Source organism: Salvelinus fontinalis, unplaced genomic scaffold (genome assembly GCF_029448725.1).
Source record: "Salvelinus fontinalis isolate EN_2023a unplaced genomic scaffold, ASM2944872v1 scaffold_0004, whole genome shotgun sequence".
In the NCBI taxonomy this organism is placed as follows: domain Eukaryota; kingdom Metazoa; phylum Chordata; class Actinopteri; order Salmoniformes; family Salmonidae; genus Salvelinus; species Salvelinus fontinalis.
In genome coordinates this window covers 1,668,954-1,680,548 of record NW_026600213.1, presented here as the reverse complement: position 1 = coordinate 1,680,548, position 11,595 = coordinate 1,668,954, and the positions used below count along the sequence as shown (strand labels likewise).

Sequence of the window (11,595 nt, the reverse complement as noted above, 5' to 3'; positions counted from 1 at the left end):
AAGTAGACTAGGTTATAATGTATAATAGCAGTTTGTTAGTGATATGCAGATCAAGGTCTATACCTCGGCTGTAGCCTACATATCATATATGACCACTACCAGTAGCAGGACAGAGAATGTACTGTATATAACCTACATATCATATATGACCAGTCTAAACCTGTTCAGGTTTGTTCACATAATGTTATAGTCCTACCAGCAGCAGGACAGAGCATGTACACTATATATACAAAAGTATGTGGAAACCCCTTCAAATTAGTGGATTCGGCTATTTCAGCGACACCCGTTGCTGACAGGTGTATAAAATCGAGCAGACAGCCATGCAATCTCCATAGACAAACATTGGCAGTAGAATGACCCGTACTGAAGAGCTCAGTGACTTTCAACGGGTCACTGTCATAGGATGCCACCTTTCCAACAAGTCAGTTTGTCAAATTCCTGCCCTGCTAGAGCTTCTCTGGTCAACTGTAAGTGCTGTTATTGTGAAGTGGAAACGTCTAGGAGCAACAACGGCTCAACCGTGAAGTGGTAGGCCACACAAGCTCACTGAATAGGCCCGCCGAGTGCGGAAGCGCTGTCCTCGGTTGCAACACTCACTACCGAGTTCCAAACAGCAAAAAAACTGTTAATCGGGAGCTTCATGAAATTAGTTTCCACGGCCGAGCAGCCGCACACAAAATCACCATGCGCAATGCCGAGCATTGGTTTGAGTGGTGTAAAGCTCGCCGCCATTGGACTTCGGAGCAGTGGAAATGTGTTCGTTGGAGTTATGAATCGCTCTTCACCATCTGGCAGTCCGACGGACTAATCTGGGTTTGGCAGATGGCAGGAAAACGCTACCTGCCCGAATGCATAGTGCCAACTGTAAAGTTTGGTGGAGGAATAATGGTCTGGGGCTGTTCTTCATGGTTTGTGCCCCGTAGTTCTAGTGAAGATAAATATTAACGCTACAGCATAAAAAACCATTATAGACGATTCTGTGCTTCCAACTTTGTGGCAATAGTTTGGGGAAGTCCCTTCCCTGTTTCAGCATGCCAATGTCCCCGTGCACAAAGCGAGGTCCATACAGAAATGGCTTGTCAAGATCGGTGTGGAAGAAGTTGACTGGCCTGCACAGAGCCCTGACCTCAACCCAATCGAACACCTTTGGGAAAAATTGGAACGCTGACTGTGAGCCAGGCCCAATCACCCAACATCAGTGCCCGACCTCCCTAATGCTCTTGCGGCTGAATGGAAGCAAGTCCCCAGAGCAATGTTCCAACATCTAGTGGAAAGCCTTCCCAGAAGAGTGGAGGCTGTTATAGCAGCAAAGGGGGACCAACTCCATATTAATGCCCATGATTTTGGAATGAGATGTTCGACTAGCAGGTGTCCACATACTTTTGGTCATGTAGTGTATATAGCCTAATCTAAATCAAATCAAATTGTATTGGTCACAATGTCTGAGCAGTATAGACTAAGATACAGTAGAATAGTATAGAATACAGTATATACATATGAGATGAGTAATACATAGACTAAGATACAGTAGAATAGTATAGAATACAGTATATACATATGAGATGAGTAATACATAGACTAAGATACAGTAGAATAGTATAGAATACAGTATATACATATGAGATGAGTAATGCATAGACTAAGATACAGTAGAATAGTGTAGAATACAGTATATACATATGAGATGAGTAATACATAGACTAAGATACAGTAGAATAGTATAGAATACAGTATTTACATATGAGATGAGTAATGCCAGATATTTATAGCCTGGGCCAGATTCTTTTCACAACATTTCCAACGGAGACCATCAGGTTGGTCGACATGATTAGTGATCATACTGTAGCTCAAACCTACTGTGACTGTTGAATGTCTGACGACGACCTAACTTTATAATAGTTCGTAGCCTACCTACCAGAATCTGCCCGTCTTTCCTTCAAATCAACACATTTATCTGTCGTCTAATGCAGTGGTGTAAAGTCCTTAAGTAAAATACTTTAAAGTACTACTTAAGTAGTTTTTGGGGGTATCTGTCCTTTACTATTTATATTTTAACAACTTTTACTTCACTACATTCATAAAGAAAATGATGTACTTTTTACTACATACATTTTCCCTGACAACCGAAAGTACTCGTCACATTTTGAATGCTTAGCAGGACAGGAAATGGTCTAATTCACACACTTATCAAGAAAATTGTGCCGTCTGTTTTGCTTAATATAAGGAATTTTTATTATTACTACTTTACATTTACTTTTGATACTTAATTATATTTAACACCAAATACTTTAAGACTTTTACTGAAGTAGTATTTTACTGTGTGACTTTCACTTTTACTTGAGTCATGTTCTATGAAGGAATCTTTCCTTTTACTCCAGTTTGAGAACTGAGTTCTGTTTCCACCACTGTTCTAACGTTCCATATGAGTCACAGTTTCAACAGACATTCTGGAACTGCGTCGGCTACAAAGTTACTTTACATTTCATATCAGGAAATAAACTAACGGTCACTGGGGGAATTCGTTGTGCATTGCCCGGCTCCCCGGGTGAGAAGATTTTGCGCATTTTAGACCATTCCATTGGTCCTTAAAATAAATGTCCACACCCCTGTAGCACCGGGCCATGCAAAACGAACTTCCCACTGTCGCAGCGCACTGAGACACCGAGTTCTAAACCCAGACGCGTTTCTTCAAGACATCTCTCTTACATTATTTTTGATAAACATATAATTTACTCGAAACCAAGTTTAGCTGTGTTTTTTTCCTCCAAAATGTGAGTTACTGTAGGCCTTTAATAATTATAAACAGGCCTACAAACCCAAAAGGTTTTAATTTGAGAATGTTCATTTGTATGCCTCAAATATTAAACTGTCTTAAAATATTTGATGATTAGTTGAATCAGGTGTGTAAGTGCTGGTAAGAACAAAAGGATTGAGAAACCCTGAGATAAACATAAAACCATATAATTGAAAAGCTCCTCCACCATCTTTACCAGACGTTTTACTGATAACATGTCGGCCTACTGATTCGTTTACACTTTGAAAACTGCTGTCTGTCAGCAACTCAGCTCAAGTAGCAGTTCTACTAACTAGTAATATCTCATTACAGGTATTCATTCTCTTACTCTGTCCATTAGAATAGATTATTGTTCAGAAATACTTACTTTATTTTTTAGTTCTCTCCATTTCCATTTTTTTAGCTCTGTCCTCAAAATGGATCCTTTCCAAAAGAACAACTTTACTTTCTGTTTCAGCTCAGCCGTCTCCCCATCCTGATAATAAAGTGTTTTATTGGTATCTTCCACTAGATGGCAGTAAACACCTGCTGTAACTAGATTTTACAACTATGTGTTTGGTTTCATACAAGCAGTGTCCCAGAGGAGGAGTGCTGATCTAGGATCAGGTCCCACCTCTCCATGTAATCTGATTCATTATGATCTAGGATCAGGTCCCTCCTCTCCATGTAATTTGATTTATTATGATCTAGGATCAGGTCCCCCTCTCCATGTAATCTGATTCATTATGATCTAGGATCAGGTCCCTCCTCTCCATGTAATTTGATTTATTATGATCTAGGATCAGGTCCCCCTCTCCATGTAATCTGATTCATTATGATCTAGGATCAGGTCCCCCCTCTCCATGTAATCTGATTCATTATGATCTAGGATCAGGTCCCTCCTCTCCATGTAATCTGATTCATTATGATCTAGCATCAGGTCCCCCCCTCTCCATGTAATCTGATTCATTATGATTTAGGATCAGGTCCCCCCTCATGGTCATGGTCACCAGTTAGCATTCATGTTGTCATGGTCACCAGTTAGCATCCCTGTTTATGGATTATAAAAAAAATAAAAAATGTATTAAAATTTTTGTAAAATATTTTATTTATTTATTAGAATACAAAAATCTACTTACATTGCTGCATCAAACATGCCTAGCAAACCAAACACAGGTATTAACAATGCTCAAACATACAAGAATATCAATACAAATAAAATAATACAAAAAATAAACAAATTAAGTGCAATTATATTCACTCTGAAAATATCTTATTATAATGATTCATGAAGATGTTATTCTTGTTGTTATTCACTAGGGTTAGTGTTTTAATAAGATAATTAAATTCAATCAGGAAAAATTTGTAATTTTGGTATAGAATTTTGGAATCTTTGTTTGTGTATAAAGTATTTGGCAACAAGAATAAAAAAAGTAACAATCATTTCAGTGGTTTTGTTATCATTGCAATAGTAACATATTATATATTTTATGTTAAAAATATAGCAAGTGTTCATAATGGTAAATAAGTACTTTGCAAGGTTTTCCCAAAATTCTGACACAAATTTACATTCAAAGAACAAGTGAGACAGATTCTCACCTTTTCCACAGAAAACGCAGATATCATCAATAGCCACACATTTGGAAATTATAGAATTACATGGATATATCTTATGTAAAATGTTGAAGTGCACTTCCTTAACTTTGTTTGGTATACAGTATTTGTAAGGCCTTAACCATGCATTTTTCCAGACAATGTCAGGAATAAGCGTGTTCCAGAAAAACTTTCCTCTCGGTGTAAGTTGGTTTTGTGAATGAAGAATTTGTGTTATATATTTATTACAACAAGATTTCTCAAGTAAGCCCACGCCTTCCAATCTGAGTTCTGGATAAACTTTGTGATCATTCCCAAAATTAAGATGACTTTTCATAAGTGTAGTTAGACCACTGGGAACGGCTTTGATCACAGAACTAAACTCTCTGAAAGGTATTGGAAAATCTTTCATTGTTATAAATTGTTCATATGTGAGAATATTACCCTTGTTGTCGAAAATATCAAGAACAAAGTCAATATTTCTCTCATGCCAGCTGGGGTAGAACAATGACTTATTCCTTACAGTTATGTCTGAATTATTCCACAAAAGAGCTTTATGAGGGGAAAAATTGTGCAGGAAACATATTTTCCAGGCCAGTAAAGCTTGTTGGTGAAACCTAGCCAATTTAGCAGGTAATCTTTCAGGAATAGAATTACATTTCAGTAAAAATTAAAGACCTCTCAATTTATTAAACACATTATTTGGAATGAAATACCATATTGAATCAGTATCGATCAAACATTTTTTCAACCAGTTTATCTTGAAAGTGTTATTTATGTCACAGAATCCAACACTTCTAGACCGCCTTCAGCTCTTTTGTTAGAAAGGACAGATTTATTTTGTTTGTGAGACTTATTTTTCCAGATGAAGTTAAGAAAGGTCTTATTGATCTCTTTACAAGTAGCTGGATTTACACATAACGATAATGAGGGGTACACAAAACCAGACAGTCCCTCTGCCTGGACAGAAGTACTCTCCCAAGTATAGAAAGTTATCTTTGTAGCCAATTATTAAATATATTTTTAGTTCTCTTCATTTTAGGAGAGAAATTCAAATGTTGTCTGACTAACTGTTTTTTTGACATATGTATTCCTAAATATTTAACACAGTCCTTTACAGGAATATTTTCAATTTCTTTATCATCAGAGTCAAATAAACATAAGATTTCACATTTAGAAACATTCAGCATTAATCCTGATGCAATAGAAAATGCAGTTATAGCATTAAGGGCTTGTGCCACCTGGTCTTTGTCTCTTAAGAAAAGAGTAGTATCATCAGCCAGTTGGGAAATTTTGATTTCTTTGTTAAAAATGGTTAAGCCATACAAATTTGCATCATTCAGAATATCTAGAGATAGAAGTTCCACAACCAAAATAAATAAAAATGGCGAAATTGGGCATCCCTGTCGTACACTTCTGTTGATACTAAATCTTTTGGAAGTATTAAGGTTTAGTAGCACAGAACTATTTATATCTTTGTAAAACATGCGAATTACTTTAATAACATTTTCCCCAAATCCAAAAAGTAAAAGAGAAATTCATGTTCAATTGTGTCAAAGGCTTTACAGAAGTCCAGAAATAGGACAACCGCATCTGAGTCAATTGCATCTGAGTAATCTATAAGGTCCAAGACTAAACTAATGTTAGAGCTTATGTGACGGCCCTTCATAAATCCTGTTTCAGTCTCATTTATAATGGTATCTATTCCTTTCTTTAATCTTTTGGCATAAACCAGAGCAATCAATTTGTAATCAACATTTAATAAAGTAATTGGTCTCCAATTGTCAATGAGAGAAGGGTCTTTATCAGGCTTCGGAATCAATGAAATAAGGCCCTGTTTCATAGTGGAGACCATTTCCCCATTTTTAATGCAACCTTGAAACATATTGAAAATCGGGTCTTCTAGCAACTCCCAAAACTGTCTATACAATTCAACTGACAGGCCATCAGGGCCAGGTGATTTCCCTTTTTTCATTGAATTCAGAGCCTCTCTAATTTCACCAATTGACACAGGTGAATCGCAAACTGAGTGGAAATCATCCTCAATTACCGGGACACAATTCTGAATGTGGCAAATGTAACTTTCACAACCATCTTCCTGAAATTGAGAGCTGTAAAGGTTTTCATAAAAGGAATTGACAAATTATGATATTGTAATGGGATCTTTGCATAAAACATTGTTAATTCTTCAGATAGATTATCTTTCTTTGGAAAACTGTCAAGCTTGCTCATCATCTCCTTTTCTCTATGGTTCTTTAATTGCATCAGCTCTTTGGCGCGTTTAATGGCTACCACTCTGACTTTATATTTGAAAAATTCCCATCTACTTCTTCCATGACCCAAGTCCTTTCTTGCTAAAATATCTTTAGCGAATGATTTGATGTTTTCAATGAGTATCTTTAAGAAGTGCATTGTTTCATTTCCAATATCCTCGAGTACCTTTTGATTTTTTAGTAGCTTGTAAATTCAGGGAAATCAAGTGATGATCAGAAAAGGGAGCCAACTGATGATCTACATCTATAACAAATTGTAACAAAAAAGGGGAAATTAGGAATAAATCTATTCTAGATTTACGTAACACAAATTAGATAACAAGTATTAACGTGAACAATAAAACAAACAGTGAACCTTGAGAGGATTACTCCGACGGAAAACTACGCTCAGCTGAGGTAGCGGTGGTTAACAGAATAACAAATCTATTTACTTCCTTTTCTTTGGCAAGTGTTCATCAGTTGTAGTTCGAACGGTACGTGTATAATTGGCAGTACATTAACTGTACTCAAGGTAGTACTCACAGTTCCAATTTGGTTAATGTCAACAGAGTTACCCAGTAATCATTCTTCCTTCGATAAACGCGTGTGGGCCCTTGAACCCCGCCTTCTTTCCCTCTTGTCGCGCCTTCTGTATCAGCGGCCAGTTTCTCTCTGGCAGCCTGATCCTGCGGTATCAGAGCTTCTTTGATGCGGAGTTTCTTCTCGTCCAGAAACTTGTTCCCCTTGGCCATTTTCCATATGATGTCCCTGTAATGGCGCATAGTTTAGCGCAAGATGATATTGCGAGGGGGTCCATCAGATCTTCGTTTCCCAAGTCGATGTACCACATCAATCACGTCTCTTAGCCTGTCTTTGATGCATGGTGCCACTTTTCCCAGGATATTAATGACTACTTCTCTAATATCCTCTCCCTCTACCTCTTTTACACCTTGGATTTTCAGATTCCACCTGCGAGAGTACCTTTGAAGTTCAGCTACATTCTCACACAGCTCATTATTTTTGGATTGCATTTTCTTCAGCTCATTCTCTAGGAACGTCATCTTATCCTTGTTCTCGCTCACAATTTTGTGTAGTTGATTGACAGTTTCTGACAAATGATCGATCGTCTTTGATGTTTCTTCTGTAGCCCGCTCTACGAGGGACACTTTGGAGAGCGTGGCGTCTTGTTTAGTAGACAGGGACTGGATTGCAGGGAAAAGTTCCGACATGGAAATGTTTTCTTTTACTTTTTTCACCGGTGGATTTTTACTTGTGGTCTGAGGTAAAGAGGTTGCAAGGATTTCATCCTGGTCAGTTTTGTTCTTTCTCTTGCTTGAGTTCGCGGCTTCTTGTGTATCCATGCTGCTCTGGTTCTCGTTGTAGCTAGCTAGCATGTCAGCCGTCTTCTGCGAGAATTGGATATTTCATCTACTTTTGTCTTTCTGTCGTGTTCTTCCCATTCAACTTGACAAAAACTAACTCTAAACTTCTCCCATGTCCATAAAAAAAGTTATAGTTAGTTTCTTTCAATATTAATAGCCAATATTTGACTGTTAACCACCTAACCCTCAAAATTGCTTTGAAGAGCGAGAAAACACTCCCTCTCACAGCGACGCCATCTTGGCCTCCATCCTGTATTCTGATTAAGTCAACAATACCTCTAGGCATATCTGACGTCATGTATTTGATATATTTATGTGAAGGTTAATTTCCATATTGACATCAGTTCATTGTGTTTGAGGACGGTTCACTGACGGCTTTTCAACGGATAGATTAGATTAGACTAGTTTAACAGTTACAGAGCAGCTACAGTAGCCTATCAGAACAGCTGCAGTAGCCTATCAGAACAGCAGAGGTAGCCTATCAGAACAGCTGCAGTAGCCTATCAGAACAGCTACAGTAGTCTATCAGAACAGCTGCAGTAGCCTATCAGAACAGCTGCAGTAGCCTATCAGAACAGCTGCAGTAGCCTATCAGAACAGCTGCAGTAGCCTATCAGAACAGCTACAGTAGCCTATCAGAACAGCTACAGTATTACAGGCGCAGACCCTTAGTCAACGGACTACACATAATGGCTGAAGACAGCCAGGTAAGGTTAATTGTAGCCTACGTTTAACGAGCTTTAGAGTTTTCCTAATTCCATCTTGTTCTAATAGCAAGTCTGCCTTAAGTGCAGAAACCGTGGTTGATATTAGAAAATATGTATGATTGGAAGTTTAGGCAAGTAATTAAATTGGGTAATTGTTGTGGGATGTTAGCATACCATACTGCGAGTGTAGCATTAGTGCCATGGAGGATTGTGCAGGCCGGCAGGTTGCTACAGTTTCCTAGTAGCATGTACGCTTTAGGGATCAGATCTGGATGACTTTTTCACCTGAACTGCTCATTGGCTGTCCATAATGAGCCCAGCAAGCAGGATGTGTAGCTGGGCTCTGCAATAACTAGCTCCCAGAGCAATTACAAATAACTATTCTTGTTTTAATAGCGTCATTAGAACTAGCAACATGACAGTCAGTGACCTCAGTAGAAACGCTATGTGTTGGATTCGTCCATGTCTTGCTAAATGACCTAGCTACCATAACAGCTGTGGAGAATTTATACTGCAGTTTTAAGGGATCTCTCTGAAGGTTTTAGATGATACAGTGGTGCTTCGTCCTCTGGATGAAGAATCATACATCTCGGCTTGGCTTCATTGCATTATTATTTGGGAAACGTTGACATGCCATTTGTGTTGACGGATGGATGAAAATAATGTAATTATAGTATCGTTATACATAGGCTAGCAGGAAAATCCGCATGAGATACCCATAGAACTGAGCCCTGCTCCATTTCAGCACCATGCCGCGGTCTCAGGTGCTGCCCAGACTCGAAACATTTCAGCACCATGCCGCGGTCTCAGGTGCTGCCCAGACTCGAAACATTTCAGCACCATGGCCCGGTCCCCTGACGCCTAGAAACGTGTCAGCACTATGCAGCGGACAATAGTGCTGAAATAGTTAAAGCCCCCAAGAACATCATTGATTTTAAATTATTGTAAGTGCAAGTTGTTATAATTTATTGCATGTCCTAGTTTTGCAGCTTTGCAACCTCAGAATTATAGCTAATGGATTGCAGCGAGTTACGTGTTTGTGCATGGCGATGAATGAGGATGCTTGATAAACCATCAATTAAATGCAACAACGTGCACTTACAAATATTTTCGTTTGGCAGAACTTTGACAAGCTATGATCTGTTTTCTAATGACGTTGACAATTCATATAGACATTAGACTTAGGCCTAATTGTGACATCATGTGTGTATGACATCTTTGAAGAATGCCCTGGCTTCAGCCAATCGGAATCGAGTATTCAACAATGCTTTGGCATAATTCAAGGATGTTCATATTCACTTCAGTTGTCTGCCGATGGTTCACTGACGTTTTTTCAAAGGAAGTATTAGTATTACCTCTAAACAGCCTACAACAATAAGCTACACATCATGTCAGACGACAGCAAGGTATGGTTCATTTAGCCTATTTTGAGTTTAGAGGAGAAATTACTAACAATATAGTAGGTCACTACCACAGCAATAGGTGTCACTGGTTTGATCCATGGACTGAAATCTGACCACTATTGCCGTTTTGTTTGAAATAGGAGAGAATCATTTGTTTCATAAAGTCACAACCTTGGACTGATATTGACCTCTCATTTATCCACCAGAACGTGAAATGGGAGGATCATCCGGATGACCAAAATAAAGTTGTGGAGAATATGAAGGAGGAAACAGAGACACATGATACCAACAAGAACAGGACAGGAGGCAAGGTAAGAAATATGCTGTCCTTTACACATCCTCTGCCTACTTAGGCACAGATCTAGGATTAGTTTACTATCACTAAATCCTAACCTTAAAGCATTAGGAGACACTACACTGACCTTAGATCTGCTATGAGACCTATAATCTGTTGTCATGTAGGCTAAACGTAAGTCCAGTGGCCGTGCCAAGAAGACTTCCGTGGAGGAGGACAGCAGCATTGGTGCAGGTCCGAGATGACTTCATGTTGGGTGCAGGTTGTGTTCAAATTCATCAGCACTGATCTGAGAAGATAGTATCTATATAGGTGAAAGCAATATAGTAGAGGCCCGCAGAGAGATGTGCTTTTACCTGTCCAGTGCAATCAAATCACTAAAGGTGAAGGAAATGAGTGTCATGACTGTCCTGATCAGGTCAGGTTACAGGAGACCACAACACTACAGATTACCTCTCAACCCCAACAGATGAGGAGAGATCTAGGGGGTCTGAAGATGTGGGGGTTTTATGACCCCTCACACCCATGGTAATTCTGAAGCCACAGACCACATTCCTTTGTCCCTCTCACTATGGAGGACCAGTCTCAGAACTGTAAACATGCAATAAAGGGACGTTGGAACAATGGTTTCCGTCAACTACAATGGTGGTCATGACGATAGATGGAATATGAAAATATATGTAATTTTTCTTGTGTTATTAAAGGTTAATAGATGACGCTATTACGAAAACATTGTAACGTTAAGAGTTTTCCTCGTATATGCTTGATGTTTATACATTGTACGTTGTGTGGAAAATGTCCACATCAAAGAGCATGTTTGGTAGAGATGAAATGTGAAGTTAGTTGTCTAAAATTGGATTTGAGTAAAATCTATACCTTGCCCCTTAAACTCGGTACGCCCAGAGAATTGCCCTGAAGGCGGTTACGCCCACTTCTGACCCGAGGGTATAAAACCTGTGAGTGCAGAATTAACATACATGACTAAGTGACCCGAGCTGCAGCCAAAGGTCTAAAAGGTCAACGAACCCAAAACGCAACAAGTTGAAGACAAAGAAATCTTTTTCTACCCAAGCTACGGATGAGTAGCGTGTCTAAGCGGGTGTATTCAAACCGAACCACCTAGCCTCCACTCCCCATCGAATCGTGGTATCTACACTCTTTCATCTTTACGCTGTGAGCTCTGAGCTACA

General features: G+C 38.9%; 1 protein-coding gene and 1 long non-coding RNA gene across 2 annotated transcripts in view; one reads left to right on the top strand and one right to left on the bottom strand.

The window, feature by feature from the left end:
- LOC129841957 (NLR family CARD domain-containing protein 3-like) overlaps nt 1-7,679 on the bottom strand; it is a 31,694-nt gene extending 24,015 nt beyond the window's left edge. The window contains exons 1-2 of the mRNA XM_055910323.1: nt 7,600-7,679; nt 7,194-7,386 (exon numbers count right to left, since the gene is read on the bottom strand). Coding sequence (XP_055766298.1) covers nt 7,194-7,386; nt 7,600-7,679 — 273 coding nt within the window. The remainder of the gene's footprint in view (nt 1-7,193; nt 7,387-7,599) is intronic.
- A 2,328-nt stretch (nt 7,680-10,007) lies between these two features.
- LOC129841946 (uncharacterized) lies at nt 10,008-10,793 on the top strand. Its single transcript, XR_008757432.1, has 3 exons — nt 10,008-10,113; nt 10,317-10,421; nt 10,573-10,793. It is a non-coding gene; the product is annotated as an uncharacterized LOC129841946 (long non-coding RNA).
- Nucleotides 10,794-11,595: the final 802 nt, after the last annotated feature.